The sequence below is a fragment of the Carassius gibelio genome, chromosome A5, assembly GCF_023724105.1.
Source record: "Carassius gibelio isolate Cgi1373 ecotype wild population from Czech Republic chromosome A5, carGib1.2-hapl.c, whole genome shotgun sequence".
NCBI lineage: Eukaryota > Metazoa > Chordata > Actinopteri > Cypriniformes > Cyprinidae > Carassius > Carassius gibelio.
In genome coordinates, this window is record NC_068375.1 from 36,632,892 (window position 1) to 36,659,306 (window position 26,415).

The 26,415-nt window shown below is 35.5% G+C and overlaps 2 protein-coding genes and 1 pseudogene across 6 annotated transcripts in view; all 3 read left to right on the forward strand.

Moving 5' to 3' along the window:
- Window positions 1-450: 450 nt before the first annotated feature.
- ca5h5orf34 (chromosome A5 C5orf34 homolog) lies at window positions 451-6,280 on the forward strand. Of its 2 annotated transcripts, none has more exons than XM_052598428.1 (12): window positions 451-1,022; window positions 1,203-1,292; window positions 1,404-2,008; window positions 2,193-2,291; window positions 3,286-3,406; window positions 3,495-3,586; window positions 3,832-3,901; window positions 3,975-4,130; window positions 5,293-5,417; window positions 5,498-5,620; window positions 5,793-5,833; window positions 5,917-6,280. In XM_052598428.1, exons 1-12 carry the CDS (start codon window positions 828-830, stop codon window positions 6,084-6,086), a joined length of 1,887 nt encoding a protein of 628 aa, XP_052454388.1. In that variant the 5' UTR covers window positions 451-827; the 3' UTR covers window positions 6,087-6,280. The 2 variants fall into 2 exon arrangements, with proteins under 2 accessions (XP_052454388.1, XP_052454379.1); XM_052598419.1 differs by having other exon boundaries at window positions 485-1,022; window positions 3,972-4,130.
- Window positions 6,281-6,921: 641 nt separating this feature from the next.
- Window positions 6,922-17,084, forward strand: LOC128014720 (FYN-binding protein 1-like; annotated as a pseudogene).
- Window positions 17,085-18,194: 1,110 nt separating this feature from the next.
- The window catches only part of LOC128014728 (rapamycin-insensitive companion of mTOR), a 31,663-nt gene continuing 23,442 nt past the window's right edge, over window positions 18,195-26,415 (forward strand). For all 4 annotated transcript variants that reach the window (XM_052598451.1, XM_052598459.1, XM_052598464.1 and 1 more), the window contains exons 1-15: window positions 18,195-18,286; window positions 18,412-18,459; window positions 19,191-19,288; window positions 21,082-21,146; window positions 21,317-21,448; window positions 22,590-22,653; window positions 22,759-22,885; window positions 24,227-24,396; window positions 24,899-24,966; window positions 25,354-25,421; window positions 25,507-25,589; window positions 25,732-25,819; window positions 25,907-25,997; window positions 26,079-26,145; window positions 26,239-26,319. In XM_052598451.1, the coding sequence (XP_052454411.1) occupies window positions 18,217-18,286; window positions 18,412-18,459; window positions 19,191-19,288; window positions 21,082-21,146; window positions 21,317-21,448; window positions 22,590-22,653; window positions 22,759-22,885; window positions 24,227-24,396; window positions 24,899-24,966; window positions 25,354-25,421; window positions 25,507-25,589; window positions 25,732-25,819; window positions 25,907-25,997; window positions 26,079-26,145; window positions 26,239-26,319 (1,320 nt within the window). In that variant the 5' untranslated portion in view covers window positions 18,195-18,216. The remainder of the gene's footprint in view (window positions 18,287-18,411; window positions 18,460-19,190; window positions 19,289-21,081; window positions 21,147-21,316; window positions 21,449-22,589; window positions 22,654-22,758; window positions 22,886-24,226; window positions 24,397-24,898; window positions 24,967-25,353; window positions 25,422-25,506; window positions 25,590-25,731; window positions 25,820-25,906; window positions 25,998-26,078; window positions 26,146-26,238; window positions 26,320-26,415) is intronic.

Sequence of the window (26,415 nt, forward strand, 5' to 3'; positions counted from 1 at the left end):
GAAGTATGCAACAATATTTATAAAATATATATTATATATACACCCCAAAATAATAATATAAAATACAAAGCAAATCATATTTTGCTTAAAGTAAAAATTAAATAATTCTGAAACTATCATAGAATACAAAGATATTAACGATGTTTAAATACAGGCTTCATGTTATTTATAAATATGTAGCGTTATGTGCAAATACCGGCGTCATTTGATTTGATTTTATATTAAATAAAATAATAAATTATATTTCTTTGTTAGACTAATAAAAAAAAATCTAAATCAAATCTTGATCCGTGTTCCTCAGCTTTCCAGAGTTGAAACTTTGCAGCAAGGGGGCGATGAGGGAGCGCAGATATTTATGTAGAAGAAGTGATTCATCCAATCAGCGTCATTCTCTTCATCAGCCGCGAAAATTTGCAAATAGAGACGGGAAGTCCGAGTCATTTCTGCGAATCGGTTCTTTTGAACAGTCCTTTCAAAGAAACTGATCACCTGGTCCCGGACACGACACCCCAGCGTTTTTATATAAATACACGTCTTGAATGTTAGGTTTTTTTCTGAGTTAATTTAATTAATAAAGGCGTACATGATAGTCTTTCAAAAGGATCATTTTTTTGCGAGTCGGAACTTTTGAATCAATCGTGTTTACAATCGATTGATTCAAAAGATTCGACTCGCAAAAACGACCCTTTCGCGAATCATACAACACTAGCAACAACAATTTGACGCGACTGTGGATTTAGTTTGTGATGCGTCAGTGATTAATTTGAGTGTTTCGTTTAGACTGTCGCAGTGTGTAATTGGTTCAGTCGTGTCGTGTTAAGTGAGTCATGTGCTCGGTAAGGTTTATGGTCATGTGTGTGGATGAGTCTGTGGATGTGTTTTACTCGGACGGGCGCAGACTGCAGCTCTCTCCCTGCGGATCTGAGTTCATGATCGAGAAAAACATTTCACCCTCTGCACACCCGCTACAGCCCAGAGACAGACTCAGACAGAGAACAAGATTCGCCATCAGCGAGTATAAGGTATATAGATCACCTATTTATCGACATAAATGTATTCAAATATATCAGTACTGTGTCACTGCATTGCAATTTCATGAAACATGTCTAAACCTATCTACCTACCTATCTATCTCTAACCATAAATCTGTAAATGTTAGTGTACAGCATAAAAATACATCATTAATTTTTTCTTTTGTTTAGAGACTGGTACAGAATGCTTTGACGTTCAGAAACAAGTATGCAACTCATCCATATTTGCCTGAGGAACTCATAACTGTGGAATACAACAAGGTTAGACTGTCTTAAAGCTGTAGTAAGGTTTGCTTTTTATTAATGAAATCGTGTAAGTAAGGCTTGATTTCTCATTTTTGCTTATTTTCTTAACTAAATGCTGATTTGCAGCCGTTCACCAGTGCCATAACTGAGGTGGAGTGGCCCGGGTCTGACTCCTGCACCGCTGGGCCACATGGAGAGATCACCGTCTGCTCTGTAGATGGACATGCCAAACTCGTCCTTTCCTCTTCTGGAGAAGAGTTCACAGTGGAGTTTGTCTGTCGGTCCAGCCAAAATGAAGCAGAGTCACAGTATCTGCAAGGTCACCTACACAAACCAACATGTTCACTAAGTAGCTTGTTATCAAAATCTGCCATGGTTAAGGGTCTAAACCTCTCTGAAGCCTCAGCGGGTGCCGCGACGGACCATCTGGGGTCTGTCGTTAAAGCCCCCGATACAGAAAGACTGGAATCAACAAGTTTGAAGTCTGGGAAGGTGTACACGTACACCAGAGTGATCCAGCAGTATTCCCGAGCACTTTACCCACAGATGTGGCGCTATCCTCTGTCATTAGCATTCAAGCGTTGGGAATCACAGAAAACTATAGACACTGTCAGTGGGCAAGATGGAAAGGGTTTAACGGATGGAGAAGCTAGACAAACATCTCAAACAGGACTGAAAACTCTGCTTCCCAAACCTTTGCCACTAAAATGTCCCTCTCCTCATCAGCACAGGTGTGTGTGTGTGTGTGTGTGTAAATATGTATATATATATTTATTTTTTGGAGTGAAATGTGACCTAGGTTTAGAGAGATTTATTCCTCTCATTTATTCTCATAGAAAAACTGCAGTTATAATCAGTATTGTGTTTGATGGTGCAAATATGTCCATACTCAAAGAACATTAATGTGATGTTCAGATGGCGATATGATGCTGTGAATCCTGATTTGCTGGAACAGGAAGAGGAAGTCACAGCTGAGCTGGTGAAAGTGCTCTGGTGTAAAGGCGTCATATACCGGTGAGTACTGATTTATTTCATGTTCATAAATTAGCAGCACTACCCACAACATCATCTTAAAGGGTTAGTTCACCTTAGTGTTGCACGGTGCACCAATACTTCAAAAGTATCGCGATTCTCGGAAAATTAAAAACGTCACGATTCCTAAATTTATTAGTATCGATACTTCAAAGGATGACTGCGTTCCAGATTTGTAAGAGACGTATTTCATGTTGGTGTGCGCAACGCATGCTTCCAGTGCCTCCCTATGGACGTCTGTGTTTTTTTTCTCCTCATGCACGCAGCAAAAAAGCACTACAGTGATTTGTTTAGTCAGACAGTTCATATATAATATTCACATTAATAGGGGATTAAACGTGGAGTTATGTTCTGTATGCTTAATATGAGCGTATCTTCACAGCACTTATACCTACTGACCCTTTAAAAAAATTTTTTTTTACTGTTACTGCAAACCAAAATATTTTTAAGGATGGCCCTAGGATGCTTCGAGGTCGAGGAGAAGATGGACGAATTTTCATTCTCAGGGGAACCAACCCTTTAAAAACCATGAATAGGCTAATAACTTTTTAAAGTGGGTAAAAATGTGTAAAAGTTTCTAGAAAAAAAAAAAGAATGATTAATTCATTTGAAACTCATTTTTAAGGATCATATAAGGCCTCTGAAAATCCAATAATATCGGAATGGAATTATATGCACAAAAAACCCTTTCAATGTTGAATGAATTGTTGTTGGTAACCAAACAGATGCAGGCTGCCACTGTCTTCCATTGTATTCCTACTAAAGTCAATGGCTACCGCCAACTGTTTGGTTACCAACATTCTTCAAAATATCTTCTTTTGTGTTCAGCAGAAGAAAGTAGTTCAGACAGGTTTGGTAAATGATAAGAGAAGTTTCATTTTTTGTGTACTGTCACTTTAAGGGCTGCGTGTCAAACAGAGTCTGTTCGGGACCTAACACTGATGATGATTTAATGTATGTTTTTAATCTTCTTCAGTATAGTAGATGGAGTGATCCCGATGGTAGAGATCTCACCCGGTGATGGGTCAGTCATCAGATCGAATGGAGTTCTATCTAATTACTTCACGCATCACAAAGCCGGAGCTTCTCACAGAGATGTATGACATGCTGATTAGGACTGAAAAGGCTGCGTGTACACATTTACAGCGTGATTCTGTAGATGAGTTGATTTCTGTGTGTTCTCAGACGGCTGAGTGTGTGTATTACCTGTGTGGTCTCCCACCTGATGTGCCGGGTCAGCTGTATTCTGTCCAGTCTGTGGTCACACGGGCCAGCAGGTGAGATGAGAGGTTTACAAGCACACAGCATACAGCTCACATCAAAACCAAAGGATTCACAGGATAGCTGATGTCAAACTGTTCCCGAAAACACTGGGTTTCCCATTTATTTCTAAAAGGGCAGTAGTAACATCAACCTTGAGCCAGTGATTCACTTAATTAATTTATAGACTTCAGTCACTAGGGGCTGATAATGTATAATGTATATTATTTGTATTCCACAAACTTTGCTTCTTTTTCATCAGGATTCTGAAATGCTTCATCCAGGCCAGAAGCTCGCTGAGGGCCCCGCTCGCTCTTTCCTGCTGGAACGAGGTGCGTGTGATGATGAACACTCGCTCTGTCCGTGGTGTCCGGTGTGTGATGATCACGGTTCTGTCTTCAGCAGGCTGCGGTGTGTGATTGTGTGTGCGCGGTTCAGGAGGTAATGGTGGCAGGTACGGGATATTTTAAAGCTCTCTCCGACGGGACTGTGGAGGTCTTGTTTCTGGATGGAGTTAGAGCGCAGATGATGTGGAGGTCTGACACACATACACCTGAACAGGTACATCACGGATCTACTTCATTAGAATACAACCACATACTGACATGAGGTATAATATACGGTTCCTAATGAATGATAATTAAAGCTGCAGTTGGTAACTTTTGTAAAAAGATATTTTTTACATATTTGTTAAACCTGTCATTATGTCCTGACAGTAGAATATGAGACCGATAATCTGTGAAAAAATCAAGCTCCTCTGGCTCCTCCCAGTGGTCCTATTGCCATTTGCAGAAATTCATCCGCTCCCGGTAAAAAACAACCAATCAGAGCTGTGGTCCGTAACTTTGTTTGTGTTCAAAATGTAGAAAAATGAACATAATAAGCGAGTACAACATGAATCCATTTTCCAAACCGTGTTTTTAGCTTGTCCTGAATCACTAGGGTGCACCTATAATAAGTGTTTATATTCGGACTATTTTAGATTGCTTCGGGGGTACCGCGGCGGAGTAACCCAGTACCTTTGTGATTCTTCATAGACATAAACAGAGAGAAGTAGTTCCGGCTACGATGTTTTTCCACAAGACGCAAGCAGTTCTGTTTATTAACCGCTAGAGCGTCAAAAGTTCCCTACCACAGCTTTAATCAACTCACTCACTTGTACATTTATTCAGCTCTTCACCAGTTAAAACAGTTTGATACCCATAAAACCATTAAAATGGTATGTTTTAAGATGAATTAGGTTCTATTTACATAAATATTCAAAGTCAAATTCAACAATTTGAAGCATTGTGCAAACATGTTCACATGTTCATGTTTTTCATAAATTAAAACTTTATTTTAAATAAATAAATAAATATTATTATCTTCTAATAAAATATGAATCAATATATTGTACAATTGTATTGTTGAACATAAATTATAATTAAATGTTTTTTTGTGTTAATTTTGTAAAAAACTGTGACTTTTGAAAAACCTGTTTTTTCTTCCATATTTTACATTTGTATTCACTTTAATTTTTCTTTATTTATTTATTGTCCAAGTCTAAATCAATCAGCATGTCACACATTCTCAAAGGAGTGTGATTTAAGTTTAGTTGAAATCATATCAATAAACACATTTTTTTCCTGTAAATCCTGTAATTTTTTTAAAGGTTATGAATTCGTGTTTTTTTTTTTTTTTGTTTGTTTTTTTTTAAAGTATTTTTATGTATTTGTGATGTCAGTGTGGAGAAACGGAACAGAAACTCGGGGCAGAAAGCAGACCATCTCATCACAGGTGGTGCCAGCTCAGTTTGCCAGATGGACACCAAACTCTTGTCCAAGTTGAGACGGACCAAACTTATCAAAGGTAAAGAGCTTATGTAATATTAATTTCACCAGTTGCTTCTGAAAATCCTTAATATCTTGTTTGGTCTGTTTCTCTCTCAGGTATGTGTCAGCAGTAGTGCGGTGGTGTGACTGGGTAAAACAGACAGATCAGAGCATGAGTACAGTGGGTGTGGCTCTCTCAGACTCCGCCCATTGTGACACAGCTCAGCCAATAACGTACAGGTATTAAGGAACTCTTATTCCCTGGATCATTATTTTTTATTATTTTTCTAGTCATTTGCATCACATGACCTGCATATCAGTAACTCTTAAAGGGATAGTTCACCTGGAAATGTCAGTATTTATGGAAGAAAACTAAATTTCTTCTTCATCCTGATTTCTTACATCCTTACAGATCTGTTGTTTCTGAACTGGAAAAGATCAAGAGGTTTAACTGTATCCTTGGTTGGTTGGTTTGGAATTAGATGATTGAGAGCAGAATGCCGTTGGGTAGATATTTCTTTGACATAATCCACCAGTTTTGTTGGAGAACAGCCCCGTCCTGCGTCCTACAGGAAGATCTTTGAGCTGTGAGCGTGCTTCTGACCGACCTGAGATCAAACTCACAGAGAACTGCGTTTCTGAGGCTCTGCAGAAAACCTCCAGAGCCATACAGGACATCGACACGCTCTTATCAGACAGACCCTAGAACTGAATGCAGACACTTACTGCTTTCCCAAAAAATGATTTGGTTTTATGGAACTTTTTTCAGTGAAATGTAATGAGACATGAGTCTCTAAGAACATAACTGGGTCATATTTCACACCAAAACATAGCAAGAAACTGTATTTGATTGTAAATTAAATAAAAAAAAAAGTCCTGTTTTTAGGATGTTTAAACACATTTTGCCCCAATTCCAATTATTTTAAAACTAAGAAGTTTTTAGAAAAATACATACAGTAGAATGTGAATGAATATATATAGTAAGAATTTATGCATCATTGTAGTATTTTTTTGTACCTTTATCACTTGAGAATAATTGTAATTATAAAATAAATTGGATAAATATGCTCAGTTGTTATGAAAATTGTGTAAGAGAAAATATTTCTAGCAAAATATGATTCATAAGTTTATAGTAATATAAATTATAACAATTTATAGAATAATTAGATGATATAATTTATATTTAGTAATCTTGAGGTGAAAACCTTTTATTTTCTATTAAGACTGACTTTTAAACAAACACAAATATTTAATCTCTTCCTTCTTATCATAATTAAATGGCATTTCGTTTAACAATGTACCATGCAAATTCATGTCATATTTGAATTGAAATGAAAAATTACATTTTTGAAGTACTCTTTGCCCTATGAATACATACAGTGGGGCTCGAAAGTTTGGGCACCCCTTGCAGCATCTGTGAAAATGCGAGTAATTTTCAAAAAATAAGAGAGATCATACTAAATGCATGTTATTTTTTATTTAGTATTGTCCTGAGTAAGATATCGTACATAAAAGATATTATTTAGTCCACAAGACAAAAAAAAATGCTGAAATTATTAAAATAACCCCACTCAAAAGTTTGGGAACCCTTGGTTCTTAGTACTGTGTTCTGTCACCTGATGATCCTCGACTGTCTTTCTGTTTTGTGATGGTTGTGCATGAGTCCCTTGTTTGTTCTGAACAGTTAAACTGAGCAGCATTCTTCAGAAAAATCTTTAAGGTCCTGCAGATTCTTCAGTTTTCCAGCATCTTTGCATATTTGAACCCTTTCCAGCAGTGACTTTATGATTTTGAGATACATCTTATCACACTGAGGACATTTGAGGAACTCAAACACAACTATTAAAAAAGATTCAAACATTCACTGATGCTCCAGAAGGAAACAAGATGCATTAAGAGCTGGGGTGTGAACTAAATAAAATATAATATTTATTTAGTATGATCTCTCTTATGTTTTTTAAAATTACTCATATTTTCACAGATTCTGCAAGGGGTGCCCAAACTTTCGAGCCCCACTGTATTTCTCACTCACAAATGAATGTGTTTTGCTCAACCGTTTAAGAAGGAAGAAACAAGTTTGTTTAGTCATCAGTTCTCCCATTCTTTCAACCGCACTCCTTGAAAAGACTCCACAGACAAACGAATAAGCTAGTGACGGTTGATCCAGCACACCAGACATCATTATGGTGAGTCCTGGTCTTTGCTTTTAACTGTGCTATTGGAGAAAGACTTCTGTGGCGTTCTGAATTAGAAGACAGACCTTCATATGCTCCTCAAATAATCACCAGAGATGATATCATCTTTTATGCTTGTATAATAGGCATTAGACCACCTGACCAGACTTTGTGTTGTTTCTCACTCTGAAAGGCAAAAGAATGAGCCTGTGGTTTTAAGCTGATGATAAACCTGACACTAGATCAGGGTCGTGATGTTCGATAGTGAAACCTGGTTACACTTCTTCCTTATTAAAGTAATGGAAACATGCATTTCCTCTGAGTGTATTTGTGATTCTCACTCATTTCAGAGCCACTGTGTTCTTGCTCACACACTGGGTGAGTACACTGGGAGATCGATCGTGCTGATTTATTTAAATGAGCATCTCTATTATGATTTTTCAGGTTGCCGTTGATGGTTAAGTTCTTGATTATACTTGTGTTAGTGCAGCATAATAGAGCAGATGCTAGTGATTTTCTTATTGTGATTGATAATAATTTGATGTGATTGATGAGGATGAAGCAATATTGATCATTTAGTTGCATTCTGAAGAAGCAGACAGCAGTAAACAAATTCTCAGTATTTTTCTCACTTGTGAATGTAAACAGTGACTTGTGTTAAGGTGGAACCCTAAAGGTGTGAACATGCACAGTTTAACAGCTTTTTGAAATATTCAGCTTTTTTAATCAGTATAGCCTGCTTATGAGGGGTTTGTATATTCCTGCATTACTTATAACATTAGTGATTATAGTTCATAAATTGTTTTTTATATTTCATGAAGAAATTGTGAGTTGTATTGACTGCATGCAATATTTTTTTTTATACTTTTATTTATAGAGCTCTTTTAACAATAAGGATTGTGTAAAAGCAGCTTAACAGTATCAAAATAGGGGAAAAAAGTTATTGTGCTAATAAAAAGCTATTGCTTTTTTTTATGCATTTGAACTTGTATGGTGGGCAATAAAATGGAGCAAAAATCTCATTAACTTGCCTAACTGAGTTCATTTCAAAGCAATAATTGGTTTACAATTAGGTTAATTAGTTTACTACTTTAGTTATCACTTCAACGATTTTGTGTTCAGAGTGGCTTTTAGTATTGCACTCTTGAAAAAAAAAATGTAATCTTTGGTTCCTTAAGAACCTTTAACATCCATAGAACCTTTATATTCTACAAAAGGTTCTTTGGATTTGAAAAATAACCACAATACTCTGCAGTTTATGCAACTAGTTGTGGTCTACTTACACGGCTTTTTCTTAATTATTTTTTACTTTGTTGTTTTTTGACTGTTTTGAATCTTTACAATAAGGTTCCATTAGTTGATGTTGGTGACAAATAAATATTACAGTATTTATTAGTCTTTTGTTAATGTTTGTTAATGTTCATTGTTGGTGTTCATTCATGGTGCATTAACTAATGTTAACAAGCACAGCTTTTAATTTTAATAATGAACTGGTTAATGTTGGCATTACCAGTCTTCCCAACTTAGCAATTTTGTTGCTAGATTTAGCAAATTTTCAGACTACACTAGCAACTTTTTTTCCAAAAAGCACCTAGCAACATATTTAGCAATATTAGCAATATTTGGCAAATTTTAGCAACGTTTAATAAGTGACTTGAGTGATAAAAAAAGGCTCATATTTTCATCTAATATACACAACAAGAGAAAACCAAAGATGAGTACACATCATGTAAATCAAGTTACTTGCTGTTTGCACTGGTTTGATTTATTAATAATAATACAAATTTAATAATTGTTTATTAATGATACACCGTGTTAGCTTGTAACTGTGATTGCTGATCACTTATCACATTGCAAGAACAATATCTAGAAAAATGGAAAAGGTACTAGTATTTTTCCAGGACATTATACATTATCCATTGTAAACTGAAAACACTAAATACAATGCGTAATTAAAAATGCAGGTAAAAAACCTGTGAAAAATCTATACGAAAGATTCCTTCATATTAACATAATAGATTGTACCCTATTTTTAGAGTGTAGCATACAAACTAATATAATACTTAAAACTATTGCTCAGAATGTGTAGTAGTTTTACTAGTTTACAAGCTAAAAAAAATTAATCTGAAATTGTTCAAAATATTTGTAAGTGTTCAACAATTCAAAAAATACAGTTGTTCATAATTTAATATTATGCATAATTATTATTTAAATTAAAATATAAATCAACATATCAAGTATTTTTGCTTAGATTTGATGCAGTGACACAATTTTGCGTAGTCATGACGCTGATCAATTAAAATACTTCAATAACCTACGAACACAAAAACGGTTAAAATGTTAGCTAAGCACTAAAATGTAATTAACAGAGCAGTCTGGAGTGAAATCATTTGCGCAGACAATGATGTTACGTAAAAGTAAAGAATGTAAAACAACCATTCTTTTTGGTGCAAGGGATGATTCAACTCATAAGAATTATAATAGTCCAACCAAATACAACTCGCTGAGGGCGGAAACTACGGTAATGCAGGACTGTCAGTCAGCGGCGGTGGGCGGGGCCTAAACATTGTGACATCACAATGCTAAGAAAATCAAAAGGGCAGGTATAATGAGACTGGTTTGGTTTAATGGGGATACAAAAATAAGGAGTGGATGGTTTTTTAACACTCTAAGGTGGTTGTGTTCACACACTGCCAACAAACATTTATATCTAAACACCATGTTAAATGGATTTTGCAGAATATGTGGTGTAAAAGATATATTGCTCAGTTAGTTCATTGACCTTATTGTGAAGTGTTGCTAATGTTTCTTTTATGTTGTACATTTTTAGGCCTCTAATATACAATCCCTGATGTCTCACTTTAACTCACTGGCTAGTGAAAGTTTGTATTCCCAGCCAGCTCAGAACAAAAAATTCAGCAGTGCCGGGAATCATCACCAGAATCCAGTGTTGATCCCCAAGCTGGCGAAACTGAAACCTGTGGACATGAATAAAGACACAGACTCCAGGCCTTTGTCTACACCACTCATGCTCAAACCAAACTTCATCTCTATGGAGGCTAGATTCAATCCTCCAGTTTCTAACGACAAGACCAGTGGTGACCCGAGAAGTGATGCTGTTGGAGTGAAGCTGTTCAGTAGAGGAAAACAGGAGAACACTTTTACACAAGCCCCCACTGAAGCCAGATCCCAGATTCCTGCCAAACCGCCTGTTTTACAGAAACCTGTTCTCCATGAAAAGATCTCTGCAGCACCTGGATCCGCTTCTGGTGATTTGTCAGTGCCGAAAAAGAAGTGTCTTCCCAGTGTGTTTGCTTTAGGAAAATGTCCCGCCAAACCACAGAGACCTCCACATGTTAACCTCATCAAGTTCAGAGGGAACGGTACGATACGGACCTCCATGATGACGCTCATTTAAGCTAAACTGTTTTTATTTAGACAAGAAAGATTTACACCCACAATACCAGTTAAATGTTGGACACATTACTGATTTTAAGTGTTTTAATAACAGTTTTCTATTTGAATATATTTTAAAATCTAATTTATTCCTGTGATCAAAGCTGTATTTTCAGCATCATTCCTCCAGTCTTCAGTGTCACATGATCTTCAGAAATTATTCTACTATACTGATTTGCTGCTTAAGAAACAATTCTTATTATCAGTTTTGAAAACGTGTGCTGCATAATAAACGTTATATAATGTTATTTTCACAGTAATTGAGCACATTTTCTCTGATTCTGGTGGTTTGATGTGTTGTTTTGATGCTGGTTGTTTTCTAATGGCATTCATAAAAGGTGTCCAAAAACTTTATGGACCAAGTCTATTCTGGTCTAAACATCCAAAAAGTCCTAACCTCTAGAATATATATATATGTGTGTGTGTGTGTGTGTGTGTGTGTGTTTATTTATATATATATATTGCTTCATGTTCTGTTTCCGTCTGCTGGTTCATCAGTATCCAACAGCAGCAGCCCTGAGGAAAGTTTCTCCCTCCCACCCCCGCCGCCTCCAGATCGCCCGTCAATCACATCTGTAGCTCCACCCCCACCACCAGCCTTCACATTTCCACCTGCTCCCCCTCCAGTGTGAGTGTGATACGTACATGTATAAAGCCGGCATCAGTAATAATTCACAATGCTAAGCTCACAGTATGAGTTCATCATTTTAAAATGTTCCGTACACTGAAGCACAGTTTCTTTTTGTGAGGGAATGCAATAGTACAACTGAACGCTTTACTATTTAGACAAAGATCTGTAGCTGCAGTTTAAAAGTAAGCTTCTATTTACAGTGAAAAGTGTGTTTCTTCTGTTGAACAGAGATGAGGAGGGTTATTACGATGATACGGACATCATGAGCCGGACGGAGACTTCTCTAGGTGCCATTCACAGAGAAGTTATCTAATATTAATGTTTAATATTACATACACTGACCTTGCTGACTGTCACATTTAGACATTAGGTCTGTCTTTAGATTTCCTCCATCATTAGTGCTGAGGTTTTTTATTATTCAGTATTAATGACATCTCTTTCTATTTTAGGTCAAAGCAACAATGACCCTGAGGTAAAGATGCAATGTTCATTGTGTTTAATTATACTGTTTAAACTGACATCTCTTGAGAGATGTTTTAAAAGGAAATGACAGCATTCACAACAAGTTCATTATTAGGGACTGAAAAACCCCTCTAGTGAGCAGAAGGTCACTGGTTACGATTGACGCAGTAACTTTTACAAAGCCAGTGATGATGCTGTTGTTTGTTTCTTGTGTAGGAGTCAGACGAGGACATGTACGAGGATCTTGATCACAACTGGTGAGAGTGTTCATTTAGTGCATGAGTATTCATTCATTTTATATTGCTCGTAATATTTTGTAATTGGAGCAAACCCCTTAACCGAAGTATTAATTTTCACTTGTCCTTCACCGCATAATAATATCACAGTTTGCTCAGGCAAATGCTGCTTAGATTTTCTTTAAAAGAAAATTAATTGGTTGGTCTTAAGCAAAGGCTGCAATTCAATTGGGCTCAAATTTGTATATGATTAATGAAAAAGAAATACAATAAAGAAAATAATTAAAAAAGAAAATTGCTAATGGAACACTCTCCTGTACACAGGCCAGAGGAGAACAAAGAACAGAAAGAAGAGAAGACGACAAAAGAATCAAAAGAACGCAAGAAAAAGATGGAAAAAGAAGAGAAGAAACGCTTGGAGCAGGAGAAGAAGGAGAAGAAAGAGAGAGAGAAAAGAGAGCAGGAGGCCAGGAAAAAGTTTAAAGTGATTACAATTTATTCTCATTTTCATTGTTTTATTCCATCATATTATGTACAGTATCTCACAAAATCTGTCAAAAACACATCTGCAGACGCATTTCTCTTTAAAACTGTTATTATATTTCACAAATATATATATATAGAAGATTAATTTTAGGATTATGACCTTTTTTGGGGGACAAAAATGATCATAGTGTTATTTATTTTACTGGCTTTTATTTATGATGATATAAATTCATGCTGATTTAAAAAAAAAAAAAACATTCGAGATTGAGGTACAGTACAAATTTAATTCTGCAGTGATTTGGTGAGCTATGGTTTTATTTATGTATATTTTTTTTTACCTAAACATCGCTTTCCGACACATACCACTGTGATCACGGAGGAAAATTATATATTTATATGTTTATATTTGTACATAGGTATATGAACTATGTATTCTGTTTATATGAAATATAATAACGATTTTGATTTTTAGGGTTAAATGTGCATCCCATCCCCTCCCTCTGGAAACAATTTTCATTGTTAAATTTCAGTCTATATATAAAAATATATTTATATATATATATATATATATATATATATATATATATATATATATATATATATATATATATATATATATATACATATGTATGTGTGTGTGTGTTTTCATCTATTATTATTATTATTATTATTACATTTTTTTCATTTTGTGACCCAGACTCTATTTTCATCAGTTTTTCCCATAGACATTATATAACTGTAATTTGCTTATAATTTTGTAACATGCTTATTTGTTAATTTTTTGAATGCTAACTATAATAAGTGACAAAGACCGTAAGAAACTGCTGTTTGTGCTCGGATAGATCAAGGGTCCTGTCGTGGTGGTGGAAACAGTGAAGGCCAGTGTGGATCACAAGGGAGGAAAGAACAAACTTCCACTGAAGCAGGGAGAGAGCATTGAAATTGTACGGAAAACAGAAAACCCAAAGGACTATTGGCTGGTCAGAAACAGCGAAGGCCTCTGTGAGTTACTCTGCTGCACTGCACTGTACTGTATTTAGTTTGTAAACAGTTCAGTGATGTGTATCTGCTAAACTGAACATGCTCGGTCTTTATTAGGCTGAAGCTTCCTGTTAGTCTAACCATTTTCAGCTGCTATTTGTGCTGGTGTGTTTTACACGTAGATGGTTTTGTGAAGCCTGACACTTTAGATGTTGTGGGAAGCACACAGGATGAACAGGAAGTGTATGATGATATATGCGCAGATGATGAAGTCAAGAAGTAAGAGAGTAACTTTTACACTTATTATAGATTATAAACATTATTCAGGTTAATCTGTTATTTATATTATAAAACTCTTTTTTTTTCAGTCTACCAGATGGTAAGACAATGTATTATACATTTAATACATATAAATGAAATAAAATTGCAATCCTTTAGTAAGTGCCAAATGAAGGACACGTAAAGAAATGTATTTTAATTTTTTCCCCCTTGTTAATATTTTAGTGCCAGAAGTTGAATGTGATGATGATATTTATCAGATTTTACCAGATGATCCACAAGCTGATTTCAGGTGATTCATGTTCAAAAGCATTTAATACTTCACAAATACCAGTGTATTCATCCGAACAATTATGAGAGCATATTATTATTATAAACTTTCATGCATTTTACTGTATAAGGTGTTTTTGAAAAATACCTTTATGCTCAAAAAGGTTGCATTTATTTGATAGAAAATGCTGTATTTTTATTGTATGTTTGAGCAAATAAATGCAGCCTTTGTTAATTATTTATATTTTATATAATTCTGAGATAATATTACAATTTAAAATAGCTATATTTCTTTAAATACATTTCAAAATATAATTTATTCCTGTGATGGCAATGCTGCATAAAAAAACAAACGAACTGAATTATGTAAATTAACCAAATCATCTTCATTTTTACATTATCATATATCATATATTTATTCAAACATTTATATTTATATTTTAAAACATATGTGTTATAATTTTTAATGTTATCACATTTATATTAAACATACTTGTATGTAAATACAGTACACATGGATGTATTTTATAAATTGTATATAATAGTATACTCATTTGTATTATATTTTATATTAAAAATCATAGTGTCATATTCAAAAACCCTAATCTATGCAAATTCCTTACTGATATGTGAAGGTCTAAAGTCATTTTTAAGTAAATGAGTATTATTTTAAAGCGCCTTTCAATCTGAAGCTCATATATAGTTGATTTACCACCATCTGCTGTAATTTTACTGCTATTTTTCAGCTTTCCCCCTCCACCCCCTCCAGAGCCTCTCGCATTTAATGGTGTGTGTGAGTAATTCTGGATTTTCTCTGCACATTTCATATAATATATTTATGAATCATCTAACAGCACTGGATTTAATTTAACATTCAGAAATGCATAAAATATCATTACTTGCTTGTACTGTAATGGTTGAGTGTTTCTGTAGTTTGGCGCCGACAAAGCCATGAACATTGAATGTTTGCCTTGAATGCAGTGTTGTTGCTTTGGATAAAGGCGTCTGCCATATGCAGAAATGTAAATGCTTCACACAGAGCCTGTGGTTTTTGGTTTCTGTCCAACAGGTGCCACTGAAGAGACATATGATGACATTTTTCCAGCAGACTTCCCTCCTCCTCTGTCTCCTAACAGGTTATAGTTCATGCATGTTACAGAGAATGGGTTCTTTTTTTCATATTATTGTAGTAAGCAAATTTGTAAAATGAGCTTTTCCGTGAATGATTACGTTTTTGGGAAGTCACTTTCTTTTCTGTTTTTGCAAAGTAACAGAACTGTTCAGAGGTCCTTTTCAGACAAAGGCTGTATTTATTTGAAAAAAAATCAAATATTTCAAAGTATTATTACAATTGTAAATAGTTGCCTGCTATTTAAATATATAATTTTATTCTAAAATGTAATTTATTTGTGTAAATTATTCTAATGTATGGATTTGAAAACAGTTGCGCTGTTTGATATTTTTGTGGAAACTCAGATTTTTTTTCAGTGTTTTATGATGAATAGAAAATTGAAAAGCATAGCATTTATTACAAATGTGGCAAAAAAACAATACATTTTTACTGCCACCAAGCTTTTGAGTAGTTGCTTAAATCACTTAATGTCTTTAAAGTCATTGCATTGTATTACATAATATCAAAACAATCATGTCATTTATTGCATAAAAAAGTATAACAATGCATTTAACAAAAAAATGATCTGAAACAATAATAAACACTCATGTTTGACATGAAAATAAGGACATAAAAATGTATTTTTTCCATAAAGAAAATGTGTCTCTTTCACCGCAGCTTTCCAAAGATCAGCTCAGCAAACAAGACAGATGAGATGGACCCCAAGAAGAAGAAAAAGTTTGAGAAGGAGGAGAAAGAGTTCAGGAAGAAGTTTAAAGTAAGACAGGTTTGTTTGACGAATGGTGAATGAATGACTGTGTATACTAACCCACATTGCTTCTTCTCGCAGTATAATGCAGAAATCAAAGTGCTGTATCAAGCTACTGTCCTCCAGTCGCTGTCAATAAAGAAGTTTGCTAATAAAGACTTGCCAATCAAACCCGGAGAAATCATTGATGTGATAGTTCATCCAGGAGATGACAAACTCATCTGCCGGAACAGCGAAGGAAAATGTGAGTTGATTTAGGAAATAATGCATGTGCATCAGAAGAGGAAACTCTTATTCATTCAGTCTCTGTCTGTTTCAGTCGGCTATGTGTCTTCTGCTCATCTGGAGCAGTAAGTATAGTCTTGCTGTTCATTTCTATTTCTATTCTGGTGAGACGATATGTTTTGCATACATTTTGCACTCCACTCAAAAGCTACAGTTTGTGCTTTTCTAAGCACACTTTGCTCATTTGATATGCCTAAATAATAGTGAATATTAGTGAATTTTGAGTAAATGCTTTATTTTTGTGTTTGATTTCCTCTCTAAGGGATGCCTCTGTTTATGATGATATTGGTGATGGTAAGGTTTAACGTGCACAGCTACAGTTGATGTAAGTATATTTAGGCATCATTTTCTACTGCAATGATCTTTTTGTACTTATTTGTTACAGATTGTATCTACGACAATTAATAAGCATGGAAAAACCCGTCTAGTGTGTGTTTTTATCATCTTTCAACGTTCTTATTTGTCATTATTTCAGCTGTGCATTGTTTGAGAATATATTGTGAATATTATAAAATGTGTATATATAAAGTCACCTAAGTAGGAATAAAGTAATTTGTGATCCTGTCTTTTGTTTTGTTTTTTTGTCTCCTTTTCTATGTAAAATGATTTCTTAAAGGCTCACTATTATTTTAAATGGTAATTATTTTTCACAATATTAAGTTTTTTTTTTTTTTGTCCTGTATTTTGGTCAAATAAATGCAGCCTTGATGAACAGAAGATACTTCTTTAAAACACATTAACTAAACTTTTAAACACCAGAGTGTGTATGTGTGTGTGTGTGTGTATATATTTGGAATGATGATAAAAAACAGAAAGATGAAAATACAGTGAATAAAGCTATTTTTTTGTAATAAAACATTGATCCAAGACTAATCTTTATGCTTTACTCACATTTTAGTGTTGCCTGCAGTTTTAGCCATACGCCCTGTTACTTCAAAAATAAAATAAAGTAATTGTACATAAAATACATCATTTATGTGTTTGAAGTGTTATGTAATCATTTTATGATTATTATCATTATATAATTATATTTTATGACAATGTAACATATTACACGGAGAAAAGCTTAAAAGTTCCTTCAGCATCGCTTGACCTTTTTTGACAAACACAGGCAAAAAATTATAATCTTTGCATAACCGTAATTAACAGACATTTTAAAAAACGTTTAGGATGTCTTTTTATAGCAAAATGTTTTATTTCCTTTTTATTCTACGTGATTTTAAAAGCTTTGTATGGGAAATAATCTCATTATGAAATGCATAAAAAGTTTCGGTAACACTTTAGAATAAGGTTCCATTAGTTAATGTTAGTTAACTACTTTCGTTAACATGAACTAAGCAAGAACAATCCTTCTACAGCATTTATAATCTTAGTTCATGTTAATTTCAACATTTACTAATGCATTATTTAAATCAAAAGTTGTGCTTGTTAACATTAGTTAATGCACTGTGAATTACCATGAACTAACAATGAATAACTGTATTTTCATTAACTAACATTAACAAAGATGAATAAATACAGTAATAAATGTATTATTCATTGTTTGTTCATGTTAATTAATACATTAACTAACATTAACTAATGGAACCTTATTCTAAAGTGTTACCAAAGTTTCGCTTTCAAGTACTTAGATGTGTGTACATAAAAACGTCTGCTCTCAAACATCGCGAGAGGTCACGAGAGTTCCGGTGTTGTGATGATGAACGTCCCTGCCAACATGGCGGTCAGCATCCGCGGCCGTCCGAACCGGAGTATACGGATGAGAGGCAAGTTAACGGCACCCACAGTCCAGTTACCACGCGCAACCGGCGCTGTTTATAACCCTCTGCTTGTGTAGCATTCGTTAAAGCTCGGATAAGACCTCACGGTGTCTTTATTGTCTGTTTGACAGGTCGGAATGACAGCGGGGAAGAGAATGTACCGCTGGATCTCACGAGAGGTGAGAGGCACCAGAATGCTTTTCTAAAATAATAGCAAAGAAATTGTCATTAGCGATTTCCCATTTGAGCAGACCGGAGAATGAGGCTTAATGAGTCTCCAATCCTAATGGGTTGCCTAAATGTGATGCCTTAAAAATGCTGTCTAACTAGGCAGCTCACTGGGATTTGTGACCCAGTTGTTGTTTTTATCTACAGTGCACATCAGTTTGTGTTGTCTAGTAAACATCTGCATGCTATCAGATATTGCTGCAGTGCATTCAGCTCGGCTAAACTGTATCCGTAAACACATTTAATGGTTTAAAGCATCTTGATGCACTTGTGCCTTTTCATGCTGCCTATTAAGTCTGTTTTAAAACTTCAGACTTTGATTCATCTAAGCCAGTGCAAAAAGACTTTGATCAGCCTGATATATGATGAATCTTGACGTGCCAAGTCTCTCTTGAGAAATGGACTAAATGAAGACTAGAGGAGGGAGGAGTTTGCTGAATTTAGATCATAATATCACATACAGTATGTGCAATATGATTTTTTTTAGTTCTGCACAGGAAAAGTGATGCTTCATAGTGGACAGGAGATACATTATGTGATATTTTTGTGTTGATTTGAGTTTCAAGAGAGATTTGAATAAACCATTATATGCATATTTCCTGTCCTGGATGCTGAATGTTAACTGACTTTAATCTTACTAGTTTTTTTAAGAATTTTAAGTTATGTTTTTGGCTTTCCACAGAACCATCAGATAACATGCGTGAGATCCTTCAGAACATTGCCAAATCTCACGGGGTTTCCAACATGAGGAAGCTTGGCCACCTGAACAACTTTGTTAAGGTAGTGCATCTTTCATTAACGCTACATTGTTGTTCAGTGGCGGCTCTACGCCATTATTGCATATGATTTTAGTGATCAGAGAAGATCATGACCAGGTTTGCATGGAATCTAAAGACTTTGTACACAGTTTTTGCACTGATTTTGGGGCAAGATATGCTGAAGGCTAAATGTAAACATGGTTAAATTAAATCTATATCACCATACTTCTCCAGTTGATTTATCAGAGGACATTAAGACAATTCTTTTGTAATACAGGTTTTCTGCAATGTTAAATGGTTAATGTTTAAATTGATTATATCAAATATGCACTAATTTTCATATACCTCCAGAACAGAAAATTTAAATGGTAATTGAAATCTACAGATAAAGTAAAAAATAGACACAAGTATCTAGAAACTAGAATAGCATTGAGACTTGGCGGTTAGATATATAGCAAATATCAAATGCATGATTGCTCGTATCATGGCAAAATGTAACAATATTTTCATCGCACAGATTTAATCTGCTAAATGTGACTATAAGGCAAAGAAGTTATTAAGTAATTATAAACATCAGCATCATTATTTCTCGTAAAGCTGCTTTAAAACAATGTGTTTTGTGAAAAGTGCTATATAAATAAATTTGACAAAGGGGTTGGAGGTTGGGTGGGGGTAATTTTTTTTTAAGAATGCATTGTTTTTAAGGCCTTGTCCTGTGAGCAGATCTGTAACACAGTAAATAGCAGCAGGCGGTGTGTGTGTGTGTTGTTGGGTTGTTTGTCTCAGTGGGTGCCTACTTTCACTTTCTTTCTGAGCGAGTTTGTTTTGTGTGTGAGTTTCATCTCAGTGGGACTGAGGTTAAATGTAAGAGTGTTAGTGCAGAAGTACTGTGTGTGTGCAGGTTTTGTTTGTTTGTGTGTGTTTAAGTGTGACTTTCTGTGCATGAGTGCTGTGTATGGCCTTTTAAGGATGATGAGATAGAGGACATCTAATCCTCACTGAGGGTCACATGACCCCTTCTGACTGCCTGAGCACTGACATCATCATAAACACATACATATGCATGCTCAGACTGCCAAAGTCGTTACGCTCCTCACTAACACACACACACACACACACGCAAACCTGTTTAGGAGACTAATTTTACACTGTGAGGTCTGCCTCACTTTTTATTCCTGGGTGCAATTTATGCATCTCATAAATTTTAGCAACTTTCGCAATGACTTTAAAAGAGTTAAATAATTTATTTTAAATCCATATTTTGTGTCGTGGATCCTGATTGGTTGATGCAACATTCCAGTTGAGCTAACATACAGAGTTTTTTAAATCCTTCTGAAAGAAGTCTCTTTACTCACTGTAAAGAGAGCTGTATTTGTTGAAGAAAAAAACAGTAATATTGTCAAATATTTTTTTTATATATATGTTGTAAAATGTAATTTAATCCTGTTATATAATGCTTAATTTTTAGTGTCATAATTCCTGTCAGTGTCACATGATCCTTCAGAAATCATCATAATATGCTGATTTGCTGCTCAAGAAACATTCTGATTATCATCGATCTTGAAAACAATTGCACTGCTCAATAATTTTGTGGAAACTAATATATATTGTTCATTATTTCCTTCGATGAATTGAAAGCATGTAACATAACATGCATATTAATTTCTTAAAATCTTTCTGGCCCTAATCTTTTAAACAGTAGTTTACACTGTGAGCATTATTATATATTAATGCATTAACCATTAACAGTCTAATGAACTCTCTGACTTGGTGCAAGAAAATTTGTGATGAGCATTTGTTCTCTCTCTCTTTCAGCTCCTGATCAGTGTAAGTCACTGTGAAGAGAAATTAGGATTTACATACGAGGAAATCATCCTTTGGTAAGTAGAACTATATCTCACTGTGTTCAAAAACCTAGTGAGCTTGTTGCTGACTACATACTGTGTAGACAGCTGCCTTCTGAGATTACGTCCCAAACATCATGGAATCTCACAGATGACTGATTTGTAGTGCTCTTCTTGTGTTTTCTGTTCTCTCTTTATTGTTTTAGTCTGCGTGTAGCGTTGTTGAATGAAGTGAAGGAGGTTCGGGCTGCAGGTTTGAGAGCACTAAGGTATCTGATCCATGATAGTAACGTCCTCAAGAAGGTTCTTCAGCTGCAGGTGGATTACCTGATCTCCAGGTGAGTTTGCACGCCTGTTTTGTGTCCTCAGTGTTTTCCAATTCCATTAGGTTCAAAATGATTGATACAAACAAATGAAAGCAAAACTTGAATCAAATTGAGCTGAATGAAGCCAAATTTTGCACGATGGGACAGCTTAAGTTGACTAACCAGCTGCACAGCATCTGAAATTTTGTTATTGTCGTTCTTAAATGTCTGAGGTTTGTCAAAGAATTTCTGTTCTATAAGGAACTGCCTCCCAAAACTGTCCTACATCCCTGCGTTCCAAAACAGCCCTGAAAGCAATGACCACATTTATTGTGTTTTGTCTGCTCGCTCTGATGCACAAGTAAGGCCTATTTATTATATGTGACAATTATTATATGGCAGCAAATAGCTATTGATTCTAGGGCTGAGAAAATAAATCGTTGAGATGGAGATTTACTGTTGATCACAGAAACGTACTTCTCTGAAAGATACGCATTAAAATTGCAGCTTCTGTCATGATTTCGATTTCATTTCAATTAATCGTGCAGGCCTACCAGGTCGATTGCGTCAAAATTAATATGTCACACATTTTACCATCAGCGCAACTGAAGCTGACGATTGTCGGTTTTCTTTTGTAGTGTTGCGTAGCTGGGCGGAGTTAGTGTAAATAGCTTAATTTACATTTATGCATTTTATCCAAAATGACTTCTAGTGCATTCAGGCTATGCCTATTTCCATGGGAATTGAACCCACAACCTTTTGCGCTGCTAACGCAATGCTCTACCACTGAGCCACAGGAAGCAGGAAGCTTCAGCCAACAAGGCGGACTATTTGTACTTAGTGTAAATAGACACTCTGTTATTATTTTCTGTGGCTTCTTCTGCTTTTCTTAGTGATATTAGTGCCAGTTTTTCAGGAAGTGATGTGTACTCTTTGACTCATGGGTGGAAACTGTGCTTTATTCGTAAATGCGATATTCTAATTTGTGCACAAGTCAAATTCAAAACCTTGAGTGGAAACATAACTATTGATTCTGTTATTTTCCTGTTTATTACTATAAAGCTGCTTTAAACAACCTATTTTGTGGATGAACTTGAACTTCAGCCTCAGCGTCCTGCTCAGAAAGCCTCAGATGAGATGTTTGATTGTCTCTCATGTGCTGATCTGTGTTCAGGTGTATTGACATTCAGCAAAGTAATGAGGTGGAGAGGACTCAAGCCCTCAGACTGGTCAGAAAGGTTCGATCTCTTACCTCTTGCTCATTCCTCTTGCAATCAGTTTAACCTGTTTATGGTTTTTGTGTTGGGTGAATTTCATCTCCGTCGGTTCTTTTCCCTGTTCAGATGATAACCGTGAATGCACAGCTCTTTCCCAGCTCTTTGACCAACTCTCTGATCACGGTGGGGAACGAAGGGCTGCAGGAGAGAGATCGCATGGTTCGAGCCTGCATCGCCATCATTTGTGAACTTGGTGAGTTAGAAGTGTGACGTTTGTTAAGCCAAGCATCACTGTTATTATTATTATTGCTCAGACTTGAGGTTAGTTTTAAACTTTAGCATGTATCACACCTCGAATCATTGCTGCTCGTTTAGGAGAGTGATTAAACGGTTGAAGAAGATTTTACGGATTACAATTTCTCAATGCCAGTCCTATTATAGATTGATTTAAGGGTGATGTATTTTCTAGGCAACGCTTTTAGAATTGTAGAAAATTTCAGAATTCTAATGAAGTATTAATTTGAAAGATTTGAAAATATTTATTTTCAGAATTATTTAATGCAATATAATAAACTTTTTTCCTTGTAAAGTACTTTGATCTTTGGCATAAAAATTAATTTACTAAAAATATCTTATTTATTTTCACAACTATATATATATTTAATAATATAAACATATATATATTTAACTGCTAAATGCATAAATGTATTTATTTATTTAATTTATATATATATATATATATATATATATATATATATATATATATATATATATATATATATATATATATATATATACACACACACATTTACACAGACACGGGGAGGGGTTTGTGTTTTTTATGATTTAGTACAAATAAGTGTTTGTACTGTATGATTTTATGAGATTTTAATGGATGAAATATATCTGGTTTGATTTTGTTTTTTCTTTAATAATAATAATCCATGTGATTTTTTTTTTTTTTAAATAAATTGTTATATGAATTATTATTTTTATGAGGAGCTTTGCAAAGCACATTTTACTCTACAACAGTAATATATTTCTGCCATCATTTATTTAAGTTAAACTAAATCTGTATTATACTTTTTTGGTGATCTCTTGTTAAATATAGGAAGTTTATGTGGACAAACATTCACACAAAGAACATGCAAACTTTTTCACAACATGTATCTGAGCATCTAGATGTGGGCTAATTATATGAGAAATTATTTAAAAGTTCATTATCAATATTGTAGATTTATTCGAAAGTGAAAGTGAAAAAAGAAAAAGAAAAAGTGAAAGTTACGTGACATACGGCCAAGTATGGTGACCCATACTGCTCTGCATTTAACCAATCCAAAGTGCACACAGCAGTGAACACACACACACACACACACCCGGAGCAGTGGGCATCCATTTATGCTGCGGCGCCCAGGGAGGAACTGGGGGTTCAGTTTCTTGCTCAAGGGCACCTAAGTCGTGGTATTGCTGGCCCGAGATTCGAACCCACAACCCTAGGGTTAGGATTCAAACTTTCTAACCACTAGGCCAGGAATTTGTCCTATACATGTATGTTGTTTATATGCATTTGTTTGATATGCTTGTATTCATCCAGCACTGAAGAACCCAGAGATTGTGGCCCGGCGGGGGGGTTTGAACACCATCCTAAAGAACGTCATCGACTGCCAGCTGAGCCGCATCAACGAGGCCCTGATCACCACCATACTGCACCTGCTCAATCACCCGCACACACGCCAGTACATACACACGGATGTTGAACTGGAGGTATGTGTACATGCAGCACTGTGTGTGGTCCTCAGTTTAATCTGGCCTGCATCATCACCCAGTGACTTTTACTCTTCTCTGTTCCTCATATAAACTCATTAAAAGAGTAGTTCACTTCCAGGATAAAAAACCTCAAACCTGTATGACTTTCTTTCTTCTGTTGAACACAAACGAAGATATTTTGAAAAATTTTGTTATCCGAACACTTTATGAGCATCACTAGTTTTTCCTATAACGGAAGTCAATGGTGCTCATCAAGTGTTCAGATACCAACATTTTTCATAATATCTTTGTTTGTGTTCAGTAAAAAAAAAAAAGAAACTCATACAAGTTTGGAACAAGTGGAGGGTGAGTAAATAATGACAGAATTTCATTCTGGAAGTGAACTACTCTTTTAAGGATCCAAGTAAAAAAAAAACAAAAAAAAAAAATACATATATATAAATAATAAAGTTGTCTGACGTTTGTATATTTTCTTGTTTGTTTATTTTTTTCTTTTCAGCAAATTCTCGCACCTTACACAGACTTTCACTACAGACATAACCCTGACACAGCAGAGGCACAAATCAAGTGAGTTGTTTATATTTTGATTATATATATATATATATATATTTACATTTACATTTATTCATTTAGCAGACGCTTTTATCCAAAGCAACTTACAGATGAAGACAGCAACAACAAAAAGAGCAATGATATATAAGTGCTATAACAAGTCTCAGTTACTTTAACACAGTACACGTAGCATGGGATTTTTTTATGTACCCAGCTTTTCAGTGAAACTTATAACATCAATGTAAAAGATAACACCAACATATCAGAACAAAAAAACTGAATCAAATCAGGTGGAAAAAGGATCACCCCCTCCTAAAAATGACTTGTAAACTCAATCATCTTGTCACCAGCACACCGAGCGAGCGTGTTTCTGACTGATTTATGAATCATTGTGTCCCACAGGGAAGACAGAGAAGCTCGGTTTTTATCCAGTAAAATGGCTATTGTTGCAGCCTTCCGCTCATGGTCAGGTAGGAAGTCATCTTCATCTCAAGAGTAGAAAAGGGAAGCGTTCTCCACGTCTGCTCTTCATCCCTCTCTTCTGCTGTTCTGCAGGTATTATAAACCTGTGTAAGTCAGGAAACTCAGGGCTCCAGTCGTTGATAGGCTTGCTCTCTATACCAAACATGGAAGTCAGGGTGAGTTTGAAATACTTGAAATATTTAGACGAACATTTGACATGTTTAAATGCCATTTCAGTGATGATTTGGAGTGTTTGAACAGTTTGTGAGCGATGTACAGAGAGATGATTCGCTGATCTCAATGCATTTTTGTGTGCAGAAAGCTTTATTAGAAGTCATGTACGAGATCTTCAGGTTGCCTGTTCCTGTAGTGACAGAAGATTTTGAGGAAGCACTGCACAGCGTGGGTAAGAGGCACCTTGATTCAAAAATGATTTGCATGCTGCTCTTTCTGCCTGGGACATGCGTTTCATGCTAATGTTTGTGCCGTTCAGACCCCAGCAAGTTTCAGGACAGCTGGAGACTCTCTGATGGGTTTGTAGCTGCAGAAGCCAAAGTCATATTGCCTCACAGAGCACGATCCAGGTGGGACACAGAGCCTGACTGTAATACTGGAATATTCTGGGTCAAATCTTGTATTCATGTTCTTGTGTTGGCCTTCACCAGACCAGACCTCATGGACAACTACCTGGCACTACTGCTGTCTGCCTTCATCAACAGTGGACTACTGGAGGTGTGTAATCACAGGATCACTCGATGGATGCGTGTGTAACTTTACTGGAGTGCATCTGTGGTGTCTTGAATGATAATGTTTGTGTTTGCTCAGGGTCTGGTGGAGGTGGTGACCAGCAGTGATGGACGGATATCAGTGAGAGCCACTATTCTTCTCGGAGAACTTCTGCACATGGTACTACATTACTTCAGACCTGGAAACGGGGCTAAAAATCACCTTTTTACTCTCCGTAAATAGTTACCGTATTTTTCGGACTATAAGTCGCACCTG